The sequence below is a fragment of the Colletes gigas genome, unplaced genomic scaffold (genome assembly GCF_013123115.1).
Source record: "Colletes gigas isolate AHSC1104 unplaced genomic scaffold, ASM1312311v1 Colletes_gigas_Sc00002, whole genome shotgun sequence".
Lineage (NCBI taxonomy): Eukaryota > Metazoa > Arthropoda > Insecta > Hymenoptera > Colletidae > Colletes > Colletes gigas.
This window is the reverse complement of record NW_025106631.1, coordinates 8,282,747-8,299,169: the sequence shown is the minus strand read 5'-3', so window position 1 is coordinate 8,299,169 and position 16,423 is coordinate 8,282,747. Positions and strand designations below refer to the sequence as shown.

At 44.5% G+C, this 16,423-nt stretch overlaps 1 protein-coding gene across 2 annotated transcripts in view; it reads left to right on the top strand.

Moving 5' to 3' along the window:
* LOC122403809 (beta-1-syntrophin) overlaps window positions 1-16,423 on the top strand; it is a 348,571-nt gene that overhangs the window by 276,216 nt on the left and 55,932 nt on the right. For both annotated transcript variants that reach the window (XM_043407560.1, XM_043407552.1), the window contains exon 4: window positions 2,100-2,308. In XM_043407560.1, the coding sequence (XP_043263495.1) occupies window positions 2,100-2,308 (209 nt within the window). The remainder of the gene's footprint in view (window positions 1-2,099; window positions 2,309-16,423) is intronic.

The following is a 16,423-nucleotide window of genomic DNA, read 5'->3' as shown; positions in this document are numbered from 1 at the left end:
CCCTGGAAACAAGATAGACGCGAACCTACTAAAAAAAAATACGCGACTACGACGTTCTAAACGTTCCGCGTCGTATCTGGTCGGCCTTTCTCCCTTCTCGCGGGGGTGGAAAGAGCGCAGAGGGGACGGCGGAGCAGAAGACAGGCAGCGAAAGCAACGGTAACAAACGTCTGCCGTCTCTTATACAAAGTATCCACTTCCACGTTCGTTTCTCTTCCACACTTTTAAGCGATAACGAACGTTACCAGCCCCCGGGGGATCGGTGGGTGTTGCACGGGGGTTGACGGGGGTGAAAGGCAGCGGCAGTTAACCCCCTCTGGTGTTGCGCCGTCGCGGCGTTCGCGTAAACACGAAAAATACTTCCACGACGCGGTCGAGAAATTTTTTCTCTTAATCGCGGCGAGAAACTCGCTCGAGGAAATCGGGAATTATTCTAACGGGGTTAATTGTGGACCGGGGGAACGTCCGGGAGAAATTTCACCGTACTTGAGCCAGCGATTTACTAAAGTTTGTCGAGAGATGATATCATTTCCAAATGGGTTAAATCAATAATATACCAGATTATGTGTCTATAATTGCAATATTTGTATTTGCCTCTAAATATCCTATTTAACTCTGTACGTAACTCCGATCCAATAAGGGCGTATTATCCGAACAACATGTATTGTTTGTCGAAGCGAGAAATTAAACAAATATGCACAGCATAAACGAGCGTGCGTCGATAATTTCGACGAAAGACTTGGACTCTGTTTGGTACAAAAAGTGAAACAAATCCAGATTGGATCGAGCGAAAATTTCTCGAATCATGATAGGCCATACTAAACTGACCCACCAATACCTCCTCGACAAAGAAGACCCCCCAAATTAACATTAAACCATCCCTAAAGGACAACCTGAAGGATGACAAATCTATCCAAAACTTGCTGAAGTACCTCAACAAGTCCAAACTGTATACCAAGCTGTAAACTTTTCCTCAATCGCTAATTACTAATAACCCATGGGTGGTTGATGCAACTATAAATAAATAAATAAATAAAAAAAGTGAAAAAAAATTTGTAGTAAAAATCCTTGAAATGTGAAACGATTCTTTGAAGAAACCACCCCTTTGTCGCGAACGGCGAAAGTTTGACGAGAATCGGACACGTGCGTATTAGCGTGTCGTCGCGCGGAGGGCAACCGAGCGTGCAGGTCGAAAGGGCGCACGCGAGCAACGTCAGGCTCAAGTTGAAATTGAGTTGTCATCCACTCGACGAGTTATATAGCGCCTTTATAATGTTACCGGAGCGGCGATGCGAAAACTATTAAGTCCGAGACGAGATAGGACCCCTGCAGCCTCGCCGTCTGGATCGAGAAACGATATTAAGGGTTAAGGGGGAGGGCGGGGGAGTGTCGGGGGGGCGCGCTCGACTTCCGTTGAAAGCCACTCGTACGTTTACGCGAGGGTTGTCCGGAGCTGTCGACCTGGTTCGTCGCTGATGAATGCCTTTGAATAGGTCTTTGACGAACGATTTTGACGGGTCATGCGTTTTCGACGAAGGTTCTTTGGGGTCTTCCGGACCCCTATCCAAATATTGATACCGATGTCGAAATAGATATTCGTATTTTCATGCACCAGCTTCCGGCTTGCCTCACTGTTTGAGGAAGACAGAATTCTGACGAAATTTCGAAAGCAGAGACCGCGTGTGCGGGTCTTTTATATATTTTGTCTCGACCAAAAGCTACGAATCTTCCGAACCAACGTCCCCTGATCGCGAAGTTCGTTCGATAACAATTTAAAACCCTTCCCAAGGGGGGAGGGGGGCAGGAACTTAAGTAACAGAGGTTGGCCCTTCGAGGACGCGGTGCGCGGCTGCTATTTTCCGACATAAATTCATTAACGTCGCTTGGACGGCAGGAGCCGGAAATGGGGCTTTTAACTCGAGCGTAATTCCCTCCTTTTTTTTTTTTTATTTTCGTAGATCCTTTCAGGCACGATGGACGCGCCCCTGCAGGTAATGCTCGCTAATAATGGAATCCACCGAAGATGGATCGATCGAGGAATATTGAAATTTCCATACGACCAGGACGTTAATCCGGAATGTACGGCTTTCTGATTTCAGAGGGTCGTATTCTGGAGCTTCATTCCCCGGATGGCGTGCACGAGTGTTGGCTGAGAGCCGCGGACAACGCCGAGGCGAACGTTTGGTTCAACGCTCTGCACTCAGCGCTGGCTGCCCTCACCTTGAAGGCCCTGAGACTGGCCTCCGCGCTTCCGGATCCGCCACAGCTTCAACACATCGGCTGGCTCGCCAGGAGACACTGCCTTCAGGTACGTGAGATCGTTATTTGTACCATAAACGGAAAGAAACTATCACTTTTGCGAGCAATGAGAACTTCAGTCAGTGTTAGTCAGAGAAGTCAACATCAGTCTGCGTTAGGTTTAAGAAAAATATAATATTTTCGACTTTGGGTGATGAGTATCCTTCGAGAGCTACTGTAGAGGAATATTTAAAAAACTAGACTAAGTGTTTTCGAGACTTCGAGATCGCCTATCGCAATATCTTTTCTCTCCGATTGTTAAGAGTTTCCGATAATTTATAAAGATCGAGAAAGACTGAAGAGGGAGAACCGCGATAAAGGGTTGGAGGGTGAGGGGATTGTTGGTGGAGACAGGGAAAGGGGCAAGAAAAATATCAACGGAGGTAATAACAGCGAGATAGGATTCGTCGGGATGGTTTGACTGATAAAACAGACAGGAAAGGGTGACCGTGATTGAACGGAGGGAAAAAGGAAAGGGCCCACCGTGAGCGGGGATGGACGGAGGAGTTTGAGTGGGGAGAAAGAGAGGATCGAGGGAAAGTAATTTCCAGGAATGAGACAGAGAAATATTGAAAAGAGTCGAGTTTAAGGAAGAGACGGCGAGCGAGGGAGGGCCGTGAGTGGGAGTGGAATGGAAGGGAACGTCTGGCTCTCGAGCATTTCCTCTCGTCCTAGAATCGGATAGGTTGAGACTGCTCTTTCGCGAGCAGTTTCGCTCTGATGGAGGGTGACGCGGTCCTCTCGACGACAGCAACCCGCATGAGCATACCGGCAATTTACGACGATCGCGAAAGCGTCGACGGAAGCGTCTCGAAGCGCAATATCGCGTGGTTCGCCGACGATTCTCCACGACAGTCGGGTACGCGAAGGCTTCGACGCTCGAGACGGCACTTTCCGCGAGTTAAACCGCTCGCCTCGATGCTCCTACGACCAGACAGCCACCGTGCAATTGTTTAAATTATTCCCCCATCGAACCATTTCCTTTCTCGATCGTGGATCGTTCGCCGAAAGCACGCGACTGGGGAGAAAAATTGTGTCATTTTTTAAAATACCAAAGAACTCGTGTCCTAGACCTAATAATTCCAAAGTTATCAGAGTTGAAAGTTTACTAAATTGTTTCAGTAACGCTCACATTTTTTCGCAATTTACCGTCCAAAAATACACAAATTTTTTTTGTCATAAATTCATATTCTTGGGATATTGTAACATATTTTTTGCATTGATAATGCCATGCGAATATGACACAAATCATTCTATATCAAGCATTATAATTTTTTAATTTATGATATAAATATACACAGCGTATATGTTTTAAAACATGGTACAGCACATAGCCTTACATTACATTCGCTGCACATGTACTGTGTTTCTTTCCTGCATTTTTGGCCGCGGATTAAATAGAAGTTGACGGTGAAATCTTGAGGTTTTATCTTTGAAAGAACGTACATGCTTTAGTATAGAATACCATGGGACAGGTCCATAACTATCAGCAGTTGAAGTAAGCAAATCGCTATATGGCGAAAGTATCTGTTACGCCTGTGACTGTCATTATTTTCACAAGGAGTCCATCGTACGTAATCTAATTTTAAACGAAAGCAACGACGCGCCGTGAGGGACGAATCCAGAACCGGTAGCGATCGATTACGGCGAGCAGAGGGGTAAAGTTGGGGAATTTTTGGAGCGGTTAAAAATGGCCCGCGGATAGCGATAGAGTTAAACAATTGGTCGACTCCGGTAGTTTTAGGTAATAACCTCGTTAACTTGTCCACGCTGGCGACGGCGTAATGACATTCGACGCTAAACCGTCGCCTAATTACCGGGCGGGCTCGTTGTCCGATCGCCGGCCTCTGTCGTCGGCACAATGGCACGGTCTTTGACCGGTGTTCCGCGATCGGTATCGATCGGCTATCGTTCATCCGGCAGCTTTCCAATCATTTCGCCCCCGTGATTACTCGACGCGATCAAAACCCATTCGCTTTTAAATTCGTTTCCCCCTCCGTTTAATTATCTCGAATACGCGACGTCGAGGGCCCCGCGAACGATCTTCTATGGTTGTCGCCACGCTCGACCGCATAATTTAATATCGGACTCCTCTTCCAGCCGCTCCGGCGCCCCGGCCAGGAAACTTCGTTACGATGAATATTTTCCAGGCGCGGAATAAACGCGATACCCAGCGCCGTGAACGGAACAATTACGGATAATTAAGCGATACGATTCGTTACCTGGCGGGGATGTACGGGCGGGAAAATGTTACTGGTTTTCACGGTTCAATCGCGAGCAATCGCCCCCGATGCGTCCATCCTTTGGAAAAGTCTCGTTGGACACTTTATACGCGGTAACTCGATAATCAGTGGACAGAGCGCGCATTATTTAGAAACGGGGGCTGTATGTTTCGTGAAAAGGAGAAGATGGACGAACGGATGTTTCAAGGTACGATTTTTTAACGAAGCATTTCTCCGTTAATCCGTGAAATCTCCATAATGAAAATCTAAATGTATGTTTCCGGATTAAAACACTTGCTCCGGACGATGGAAAATAAAATTTATCCACCGTGCTCGTACAATTTTACCCCTAATGAACGACGAATGAAATAATATCTAATTTTAGCGTCGCAACAATATTCGGACGGAAAATATGTGCCCGGTGTATTCGTTCTAATAAATCGGCTGAATCGACCATTATCATTGCTTGCAAATATATGCTTCGCATATATAGCCGCGTATATGTCGGGGACTCATTATTGTTCGAAAATTCGTTGATATCAAACGTATTAATAGGGAAAATGGAACGTAGGAGGTAATATGCGAGCGCGTATTCGGGAGAATCGAATCGACTCGATTCCTCGAAAAGGACGTTCGAAGCCATTATATTGGAACGATAAACCTGGTATTAAAACAATCAAAATAGACTTGGAAACGAGTGAACGAATAGGCAAAAATTAGAAAGATTCTACGTCCAAATTCGACTCACTGGGCGTTAAAAGATAGGAAAATTCAACGTTTTCGATCACCACGAAACACGATAGCGGACGTCAGCCGTTTCGAGGGCGCGTTTCAGCAACAGGATCCTCTATTTTTATCGTTCGTGGCGTTGTACGAGGGTAAATCTCGAAGCAGTAACGCGTGAAACACCATAGTGTCCGAATAATTAATGCGAGTCGGTTACGCTGAGCGAGCAGAAATTAGCGAGCGACCCAAAAACCCGCTGTCTTTCGCAAACTCGTCCAATTACAAATCCCCCCGGGTAACGCGAGAAAACAAACTTTCGGGTGTACGATCAGCGATCCTCCCGTAACTGTTCCTCGAAGAAAAACAATTAGACGAAATTTACAGATCTTTAACCGCGGGGTGGAAAAAGAGAAGCAGCCGCGAGGAAGAGGGAGCGTAAGATCGCGGAAAATCACGAGGATTAAAGTTCCCCCGCGAATTTTCCGTGGACCGTTTTCCCCTCCCCGTGTCGCAAATCACCGCTTTTCTTTCGAGCAACCCGAACGGGAAACCGTACGCGCTCGACTGCGACACAGGCGTCCCGATCGCGAAAGGGGTTGGCAAATGGTAATTGGCGCGCGACCGGCGAGGGAAAGTCTGTTCCTGCGGCGACTAATTGTCGCCAAGTCGTGGCTTAATTATCCGGAACGATCGAGGATCGTTAATTACAGCTTTTCGTCGCCGTTTCGATTACCAGCGCGTCTCCCGCGAAAGGACAAACCACCCTGATTCCTGCCCTCGATCTCCGCTCCTTCGTGCGCAGATTTCACCCCTACTTGGTAATTCGCCCCCTTTTCGGATAATCGGGGATACGCGAGTCTCGATGGAGGTTGCCATTAACGCGATCGATTCGCCTCGGTGGATCTTTTAACGCATTGCGTGCCGCATTCTGCTCGCTCAACGTGCTTTTAGGGCCACCAGATTTTTGGAACCCCGGAAACACTTTATACGATGCATATACGCACTTTTTTAATTCGCATTTGGTATTATATTCACGTAAGGTATTATTAAATATTACTATACTATACAGGTTGTTCGGTTCACCTCTAGGAAAAATTTTAATAGGAGATTCTAGACGCCAAAATAAGACGATATATCAATTTCTTGACAGAGATTTCTTGAAAATTAAAAAATTTCATATCATTCTGAAAAAATTATTTTTAATTGCGGGGGTCGATTACAATCATTTTTTGTCAGTAGACATACCCTCGAAATTCCACGCAATTTGAGAAAAAAATTCAGGAAGATGGATAAATGTTTCGGCGAAATTAAAAAATTTCAAATGGTTCTAAAAAAATTACTGTTAGTTACAGGGGTCAATTATAAGCATTTTCGGTCATTAGACATAGTCCCGAAATCGTATCCACTTTTGAGAAAAAAATTCGAGTAGATGTGAAATTCTTCGACAAAATTAAAAATTTCCAGATCGTTCTAAAAAAATTGTTTCTAGTTGCAGGGGTCAATTACAATCACTTTTGGTCAATAGACATACCCTCGAAATCCTACCCACTTTTGAGAAAAAAATGCATTACTGGAAATACATATAATGTCTGACCATACGTACACCTATTCCCCTTAAATTTTTCGGCGAAAAAAAAATTTTTCAAACCGTTTTAAAAAAATTATTTTCAGCTAGAGGGGTCAATTACAATCATTTTTGGTGAATAGACATACCCCTGAAATCCTACTCACTTTCGAGAAAAAAATTCGAGTATGTGTGAAATTTTCGACAAAATTTCAAATTTCCAAATCGTTCTAAAAAAATTATTGTTAGTTACAAGGGTAAATTACAATCATTTTCGGTCATTAGATATAGTTCCGAAATCCTATCCACCTTTGAGAAAAAAATTCGAGTAGATGTGAAATTTTTCGATAAAATTAAAAATTTGCAAACCGTTCTAAAAAAATTATTTTTAGTTGCAGCGGTCAATTACAATCATTTTCGGTCATTAGATATAGTCCCGAAATCCTATCCACTTTTGAGAAAAACATATTACCCTGGTAACCCTTATTCTTAAAACATCGATTGTATTGAAAAAACATGAAAACGCGATATCTCGTCACCCGTACGCAATATGTTAATATTCCTGTAATAATTGTAGATTTTATTTTTAATCAACGAGGTGTGTTATTATTTAGTATCAAAGATTCTATTTGATATTTTGCTAGGAAGTGAAATAAATCACGGATCCTCGGACTGTTTCTTTGGCGGTTTTGGCCGTTTCCGGTGGTTTCCCCCGAGTTTTTCCCCCGCTGGCACACGCCCGACGTTTCTTCGAATACATTCCGCGCGCGCTGTTTGAATTATGCGCGGTAGCTTCGTGCCGTTCCGCGATAAGGCGCGCGGCCGAAGATTGATCGCCGCGCGAAATTATTTTACGAAACCGCCGACTCCCCGGGAATTATATTAACGAACCGTGCGCGTTGGTTGTTTTTTTTTAGAAGACGGGAGAAATCGTTGGGTCGTAATTGATACGAGATCGATAACGAAGCTGGTACCGCGAGCACCGTATAATAATGTCTTTATCAACGCACAAGATACGTTCTCGACTCGTTTACAATTTAATTAACGCAACGATGATAAAAATTCCAATAAATGTATGGGGATCGCAAACATACTGGTTCTTCGCCCTCCGTTGGTACTAAATATATATATTAAAACAAATATAGCCTTCGAAAAATTACTTCGTCGAGTCTTTATACCATCGTCCATAGTTCTTAATAAGCCATTCATGGCGCAGCCCATCCTCGTGGACATAATTCATATTTCAATGCGGCTTTGTCGCGTTAATTTATGCCAGGGGATCGTCGGCGTCAATGGTACCGGAGATCGTCGGTGAAAATTGTAAAGATCACGAAGGATTAAGAAGTCGTAGGTCGTCGTGGTCACTGAATCGACCTTTTGTATAGGTCGCGGTAAAAATGTCGAGAGCATGGAACGTGTAAGTCGCGTAAAAAATGAATGTTTAGTAATTAAGTTTGAAAGGGGAGGCCATTGTAAGCGAAAGCTATCAATTACGCGGCGTAATTGAAAGCAAAGATAGCGTACCGTGCGGAGTTTTTTTTTTTTTTGAACGTGAGCACGAGAAATAGCTGCAAAGCGAAAAATGTCTGAAAGAGCGCCGGCTGGGTTGGTAGCTAGCGTCGTTGCCTTGAAACTTGAAAGACGCGAGTTCGAATCCCGACGGATGTAATCGGATTTTTCTTCTCAAATATTGCGTTTGCAGGATGATGCGGCCCCCTCGATACTTATAAACTATTTTTAGTAGGGGAAAAGTTCCCAGGGAATGTACGTAATAAAAAAAAAATCCCATCACGGAGCGTGCTCCGATTTCGAACACACCTGGGGTGGGGGGGGGGTGTCAAACTTTGAAATTCTCCGCTATGAAAATACTTTTCTGCGAGTAACCGAAAACCTCCGAAGGAAATCTGACCAAAAAGGATGTCTCAGAGTTTGTCCATAATTCTGAGGGGGGTGGAAAAAGCAAACATTGCTGGCTCGAACCGACGCCAAACATATCTATATCAACGTGTCCCCGGTCAAATTACCGATCAGAGCAATGTTGGCAGCCGCGTAGAGAATCTCCAGGCGTATAAACCCCCGCGAATATCGTGTTGGGGATCCAACCAATAGATCGATAACTAATATATCCACTCGACACGGTGGGGGAGTATCGATGAGGCTCCTACCGAACGAAGGAACTCCGTGGACGGGGGTGAAGGAGAACAGGGGATGCACAAGGTATCAGGCACATAATTGATTGGCATTAACGCACCTGATTGCCGGTAACCCTAACCTAACCCTCTACTCCGTCTCTTTCTGGTCCCTGCGCGAATTGTCCCGCGGGGTGCTCGCGAAATAACAGGCTGATCGATGGCCGAGCAAGGGACCGCGATTAGTTTTTGTTCGAAATACCAAGGAGGCTGATCGATTCAATTTGAAAAGGACAAAACGGTATCGATGTTAATCTACCCTTATTGCGTCGTCGGTGTTATCCCGAAACGCCCTGAATATCAGACGCGGATTCCGGGCATATTTGAAGATCGCGATAATCAAGCAATATTGCGCGCAGGAAATCGATGAGCCTGCGGGGGGTGGTGGGGGGAAGGAAATCACGCGTAAAGGGATTTAGACGCGACGCGAATGGAACGCGGAACCGCGAGGGAACCGGGCTTTGACGTTGTCGGAATGGTTAATGATCGAAACCTGGAAGACAAATGGCTCGCGTAGCCAAGAATCCCTGCGTGTCTCAGCCGACGCGAGATTTTCGAGGCGGCGCGGCGTCGGGATTGCCGCGAGTTTGTCGCGATTTGTTTGACGGCGAACGATCGCTTTTGCGGTCCGCTCGAGATTAATTTCGATTGGTTTCGAAAGCGCGAAACAATGCTCGTCGAGTAATTATTGTTCCTCGCGTGCGCTTTACGCGGTTGTAAAACCGAGTCGATGGTTAATCGTTGGATTAACCGTGACCGGGGCGCAGGTCACGCGCGTCAAATTGCTTTTCCAGCGTAGGTTCGAAATGAAAAATCGCGGGGCGAAAATTGCCATCGAACAAAAAGAGACCGAATTTTCGACAACTTTTCCGCGCAGCGTTTACGAATCGTTCGTTGGAAACTTTTCCCTCCCCCCGAAATATCGCGTTTCCGCGGGTATTAAAAGTTTCGACGAAATGTTTAAAAAGCAACGAGCCCTCGAATCGTTTCGACGCGGCTAGTTACGTTTCCCGGATTCCCTGTTCCCTCGTAAAGGGAATGCTCGATGATTTCGTAAAAATGGCTCGTTCTTGTCGACGTTAATTAGAAAGAAGTTTCGCGCCGGCACAATACGGTCGCGATTAATTGCGGTCCCTTTGTGCCGTTTGGAAATTTCGCTGCTCGCTGAAACCTGGCCCCCCTCCGAAACAGAGCGGCGCTGTTTGAACGGGCCGCGCGAATAATCAGTTAATATCGACGGCAGTCGAACGGCGCTCTAACGAGGGACAATTGACGATCGCGTAACGATCCGACGACTTTGTCCGCGCGGCCTGAAAATCGGATTCCGAATAACGGGCCGCCAGCGACAATACGCTCGCGGTATTGCGTCCTCTTTTCGTCCAATCGATAAATGGTACTGTTAATCACGGCCGGTGAATTTGTTCAGAAATATGAGAAATCGATGCTTGCGATTCAATTTTTTCTGGTTGAGAAATTTACAGAAAAATTGCTGTTTAGAAAGACACGAAGATCGATCCGTTGGATGGGACGAGCGTCGCGAATCCTTTCCTTCCAATCGATAAATGGAACTGTTAAATCACGATTGGTGAATTTGCTCAGAGATATGAAAAATCGATGCTTGTTCAATTTTTCTACTTGAGAAATTCACATGAAAAATTACTGTTTTGGAATTTCCTGCGCGTTGGTTGTTTATTCGTTGTTCGAATAAAATCGAACTTTGGATCTGAGGCTGTTGGATAATTAGCGAACGAGTTAGTCGGTCGCCTCGTAGATTCTCGTTGGACGCGTTCCGTCGTTCGGCTCTGAAAACGAACGAAATGGAGTTCATAAAATCGACCCTCGGCGCCGGTGATTTTATGATAATCGTCGCGAATGCACCCCTTGATAACGATATAATTTATTCGTCCGGGTAATCAGCGTTCCAGCTAGCAACATAACGTTTACCAGCAAAATCCATAAACTGGCGAACTGGCCTCCCTGTTCCCCGGGATTATCCCCGGAAGTGCTCGGAATATCCGACCGGATCGTTTATTAAATAATATGAGAACCGAGTTCCTGGATCAACGGCTGGTAAATCACACCTGCAAACAAGGCGCCTCCGGACTAATTAACGTCTCCGTGTATAACTGTACGCCCGTTCGTCGGATGCGCTATTGTAAATTGGATTTCTGTAATGAATTTCTCAAGGGACAATGGGCAGGTGTCAGCGAGCGTCGCGATCGTATTCGCAAATGATATCGTCTTCCCTGTCCCTTAGACCTCTTCAAACGTTACCTGACGAAAGGTTCAATAGTCGAGCGCATAATGGAACCGTGCACACGCCCGAAATTAGATTTTTTAATCAGATTTTCGTTCCATCGTCTCAACCTGCTGACTTTTTTAAATTTTCACGGAAGATCCACGGCACTCTAAACGTTGCTCGTTTACAGTTTGAGAGATCTCCCCGATTTACACCGTCTAAAACGAACCATGTATAAGAAAATTAGCGGTGTACGTAACCGTCAAATTTTTAGTATGTTTTCATTCCTCTCTGAACGACAAGTTTCTTGATGCCGAGATCTTATAGAGTCAAATTTGAGGTACTCTTCCCGGCCAGTCTGAAAAATGTGGCCTCAAGGAAAACGACCTTAAAGTTTCATGCAGTAATAAAAGAAACTTATAGCTGTCCGTAATTAATCTGCTATTCCAACTCCGCAAAGTTCTCCTTTCTCTTCAAAATAGTCATTTAGATCCGCGAATTCTTCTCCGCCCGTTGCGCCTGCTTTTATAACCTCGCAGACCTCTTGTAAACTGCTCTATTTTGATAGTTTTTTAACTAACGCTTATTTTTCATCGTGGTTTATTCTGTTTATTCTGTTTATTCTTATGAATAGTAAATTCCTAACGAGGCGAAGTGAGTGACGCGGTAGTCAATGTGTCGAAATGTTTCCGATAAATTGTGTTTATCATTTTCATAATTATTTCCGTATTCATCATCATTTTATTAATACTCTCACGCTCTGACAGAAACACGAGTTAATATCATTCGCGACATGGTAAAATACGAGCATCGCCCGCACTCGTCGACACGACCCTTGCGAATTTAACGCGTCACTCGTATCCGGATAACATGGCGCTCGACTCGTTAAACTGCATTTTTCTTCCAAGAGGATACTAAATGGTAATTATTGTTATTCAGTATTAGTCAAATTAATCAACACATTTTCCGTGTAAGTTTCAATTGATCGAACCTGTTACGTCTGGCCATTATTAGCCTTTTCTACTTGTTTCACGTATGTTGTGTATATTTGATGTTTGGACAGTATTATACAATAAGTACATGCATATATTTTGTGTCTAAACATAAGCTACGATGTAGAATGATTAAAATACTACCTAGCCTGATCGAGTCTGTCACGCCTGGCCATTATTAGTCTTTTCTACTTGTTTCACGTATGTTGTGTACATTTGATATTAATACAATATTATAAAATATGTACTGCATATATTTTGTGTCTAAAAATAAGCAACGATGTAGAATGATTAAAATACTACCTAGCCTGATCGAGTCTGTCACGCCTGGCCATTATTAGTATTTTCTACTTGTTTCACGTATCTTGTATACATTTGATAATAGCACAATATTATAATATAAGTGCATGCATATATTTCGTGTCTAAAAATAAGCAACGATGTAGAATGATTAAAATACCAGCCTGATCGAGCCTGACCAATCTTCGACTTTTCTACTTAATTCAGATATTTGCGTTGGAATTAATGTTACGAAGTAACGTAATGCCACATTTGATACTAGTGCAATATTATACAACAAGTACATGCATACATTTCGTGTCTAAAAATATGCAACGACGTAAAATGATTAAAATGCAGAATATTTCGTGGAGCGCTCTAATAGCAACAAAATTGATCCAGCGTCGCACGGTTCGGAACGTGGCTTTTAACAGGTCGCGATATCGAGGCAATTGACCACGCCATTAAACAATAAATTAAAAATGTTTGCATCGGGGCAGAGAGAGGCTGGCCGAGCGGCAAAATCGACTACCTTGTAATTATTTCGAATAGTATGTAAAATAGGAGTAATCTAGGCACGGTATTCGATGCAGAGAGCGTCGAGTCGACAAATATTGACAGTGTTTTCCATCCCAACATTTTTCTCGCCTCCGTCGAGTTCGGAAGGTTCTTTTGACCGAAAATTCAGCGGCAATCCTATAGTTTGGGGAAGCCCACAAAGCACACAGAGGCTCGGCTGTGTACCGATGCGTCGTGAAGTAGAATAACGTGAAATTTCCTCGAAGAAAACGTACGACGTTCGAAGCGTCGACGGGGAACCTCGCAGGGGGCGAACAACAGCCAACGAACCGGGGTTTGAGGGTTGGGGAACCGGGAAGGGGCGTGAATTTATCGAGTTCACATATTGAATCTGTAAAGGCAGGTCGTACGAGGAATAACGCGGAAGGTCCGAGCGTGGCAGGATACCGGAATTTCGTCTCCTCTAATCTCGTATATACGGGCGCAATAAAGTGTCGCCCCGGCGAAGGACAGGCCCGCGCGCCCTTTCCACGGCGTTGACACGACGAACACGGCACCCTGCATCGTAATCCCCCCCGTACGATGGACGGTAACGCGGTTCGATCCACGTCGACGGTTCCCGGCTACCTCGATCGAACTCGCGAAATTTTATTTCGCCAGGAGTCCAAGGCTTGAGCTTCCTTTTCATTTTTAACTGTATTTATGGGCTACGTGGGCGGATTGAAAAGCTTTAGCCACCAGGAGTTTCTTTATTTGTAGCTGGTTATGTTGATGCACCTTTAACGAGCATTCACTCAAAATGTTAAAACAATCTATCAAACAGTCTAGTTTCTATAAGTATTTGTGTCTCGCTATTCCTGAAACTCAAAACCTTCCTAGCTGAGAAGAGATATCGGACGAACGTGGAGGCAATTGAGGCTGTGAAAAATTTTAATGGGAGATTCCAGAGGCCAAAATAAGACGATAATCAAGCATACCAATTTGTTGATGAAGGCTTTGTTAAAAAGTTATTAACGTTTAAAGTTCCGCACGTACTGAATTTTTTTCTCGAAAATGCGCAGGATTTCGGGGGTATCTCTATTCACCAAAAATTATTGTAATTGACCCCCGCAACCGAAAATAATTTTTTCCGAACTATTTGAATTATTTTTTGCCGAAAAGTTACAGAGAAACATATCAACGGTATGGTCAGACATTATATTTTCGTTAAGGAATTTTTATCTCGAAAGTGCGTAGGATTTCATTGGTATCTCTATTCACATAAAATGATTGTAATTGACCCCCGCAACCGAAAATAATTTTTCCAGAACGATTAGAAATTTTTTAATTCAATTGTTAATAACTTTTTAACGAAGCCTCCATCAACAAATTGGTATTCTTGATTTTCGTCTTATTTTGGCCTCTAGAATCCCCCATTAAAATTTTTTCCCAGGTGTGGCCGAACACCCTGTATGCCTTTTCTAAACGAATTTGAGAACGTTTGCGTAGTAGAGTACTCAGCAATTAGGAATTCTGCGAGGATTCGAACGTTCCCCCGGATACGCTTTTCCCGTGCACATCGCCGAGAGAAGAGAAGCTAAACGGTCGAAGCGACAGCAACACCGCGGATGCAATTTAGTCGGCCGTTTCCGCGGAAGTCTAGCCGGCGTTAGATTAAATCTGAAGCCGAGCAGCTATTAAATTGCCGGCTCGAAATTAACGATACTCCGTTTAAGTGTGTTTTAATTAATTCGGCCGTAATAAAGCCGCCGCGAGCCGCGAACCGCGGCAGCTTCCTCCACATATTTTTCAGTCGGCCGGAGGTTAATGTTACCGGGGCGTAGCTCAAAGCACCGTTTAATTAGCCCCCGCCAGTAATAAAACACTGTATAATGCCTTTCCATTCGTAGGCAGCGATCGGCCGACCAATTGGTCCCGCGCGAAGATAACGTTCAACCCCTATTCTCTCCCACTATAACCGAGATTTTAACCTTTTCAAAGCACTCCCGGAGGAACCAAGTCTAATCCGTGAAGGATAATCCCTCGACAGGGTTTGGGAATATCTCATTTTAAATGAATTTAATTCTGCTAACAAATTATCACTAGACTTACGGTCATCCTTTTAATTAATATATAGGATATCATTGCATCGATCAAATTTACCATAAATTGCTGAATCTAACATCAGTCAAAATTTGCATTCGTTCTTCGTGAGTCAAATTTTGTCTAATCTTGTCACGTAGATTGCTTGACGATATATCTACGGTTTGGAGCTTCAGAAACTGTTCAGAATTTATTCCACAAACTATAAGCCTGAAACGCTCATTACAGCGTCCAAAATGTATAGTTCGACTCTTAGAAAAACATCCCTGGCTCGATCTCCCCATTTAATTTCTGCACGGTAGCAATTTTCGTGACCCTCCGATTCTCATCCCTCGACTTGACGATTTTTGCCATTTACAGTCTCCCTTTCAGGGCCTAATCTTCAATCCACCTTGTTCATAAGCTATTTCCTGCAGTCCCAATCAAGGTTCTCAAACATCCTTTTACGCTCACCCTCGCGTGTTCGAATTTTAAGAATTTTCTTCGTGGCCAGGGGGGGGGGGGCGAGATTTTATTCCACGGTTCAGAAACACCCAGTATAGTCCAACGGGACTCCCGGTTGGACCTAAATTCTCCGCAGCGAAAGGTGGTGGGACACAAACACGCAACGATAAATTTAATCGCTTTGTCTCACTGCTCTCGCGACAACTTAATGCCGCGCGGGCTGTTTTGAATGTAGCTGGGAAATTATAGGACGCGATAAAGAATGTTACACGTTCTGTAACAATAACAGAGGACGTTTTACTGCGTAAATAAAAATTTAATTAAAATTACCGGGACTCGGAAGATTTCTAATTTGCGATTGTCGCGGCTCCGGGTCCGATGTCCGCAGGGGGATCGTTTGGGCAATGAGCGAGCGCCCCCGCGACGAAAGGGTTAATTTTTACGCGAGGTACAGCCATTGCACGGGATAAATTTAGCAGACGATGTTCTTAATAAATCACGCGAACGTATTGGGGACCGTGCGTGGCGTCGACGATAAATTATCTTGCGTCGCTGTCCCGCGCGATTCCGATGGAACAATCTGCATGTCAGAACGATAATCCCTTCTTCGTTTACGGATGTCCGCGTAAATAATGAAACGCCCGACGGACGAGCTGCTTTTCATTATTCAAACACGCCTGTCGTTGTCGATTTTCGTCCGCCCTTGGGGCTCCCGGGACACGACTCGCTCAAAGATGGAACACGTCCCCCGCGTTTCGATCCCTTGGAACATTCCGAAAGAAAACGAACCGTTACATCGCCGCTGGAAAGAACTGGTAAATAATTTCGCGCGAAACAATGCTCGAACGTTAACTCCCCCGAGAGCGTAA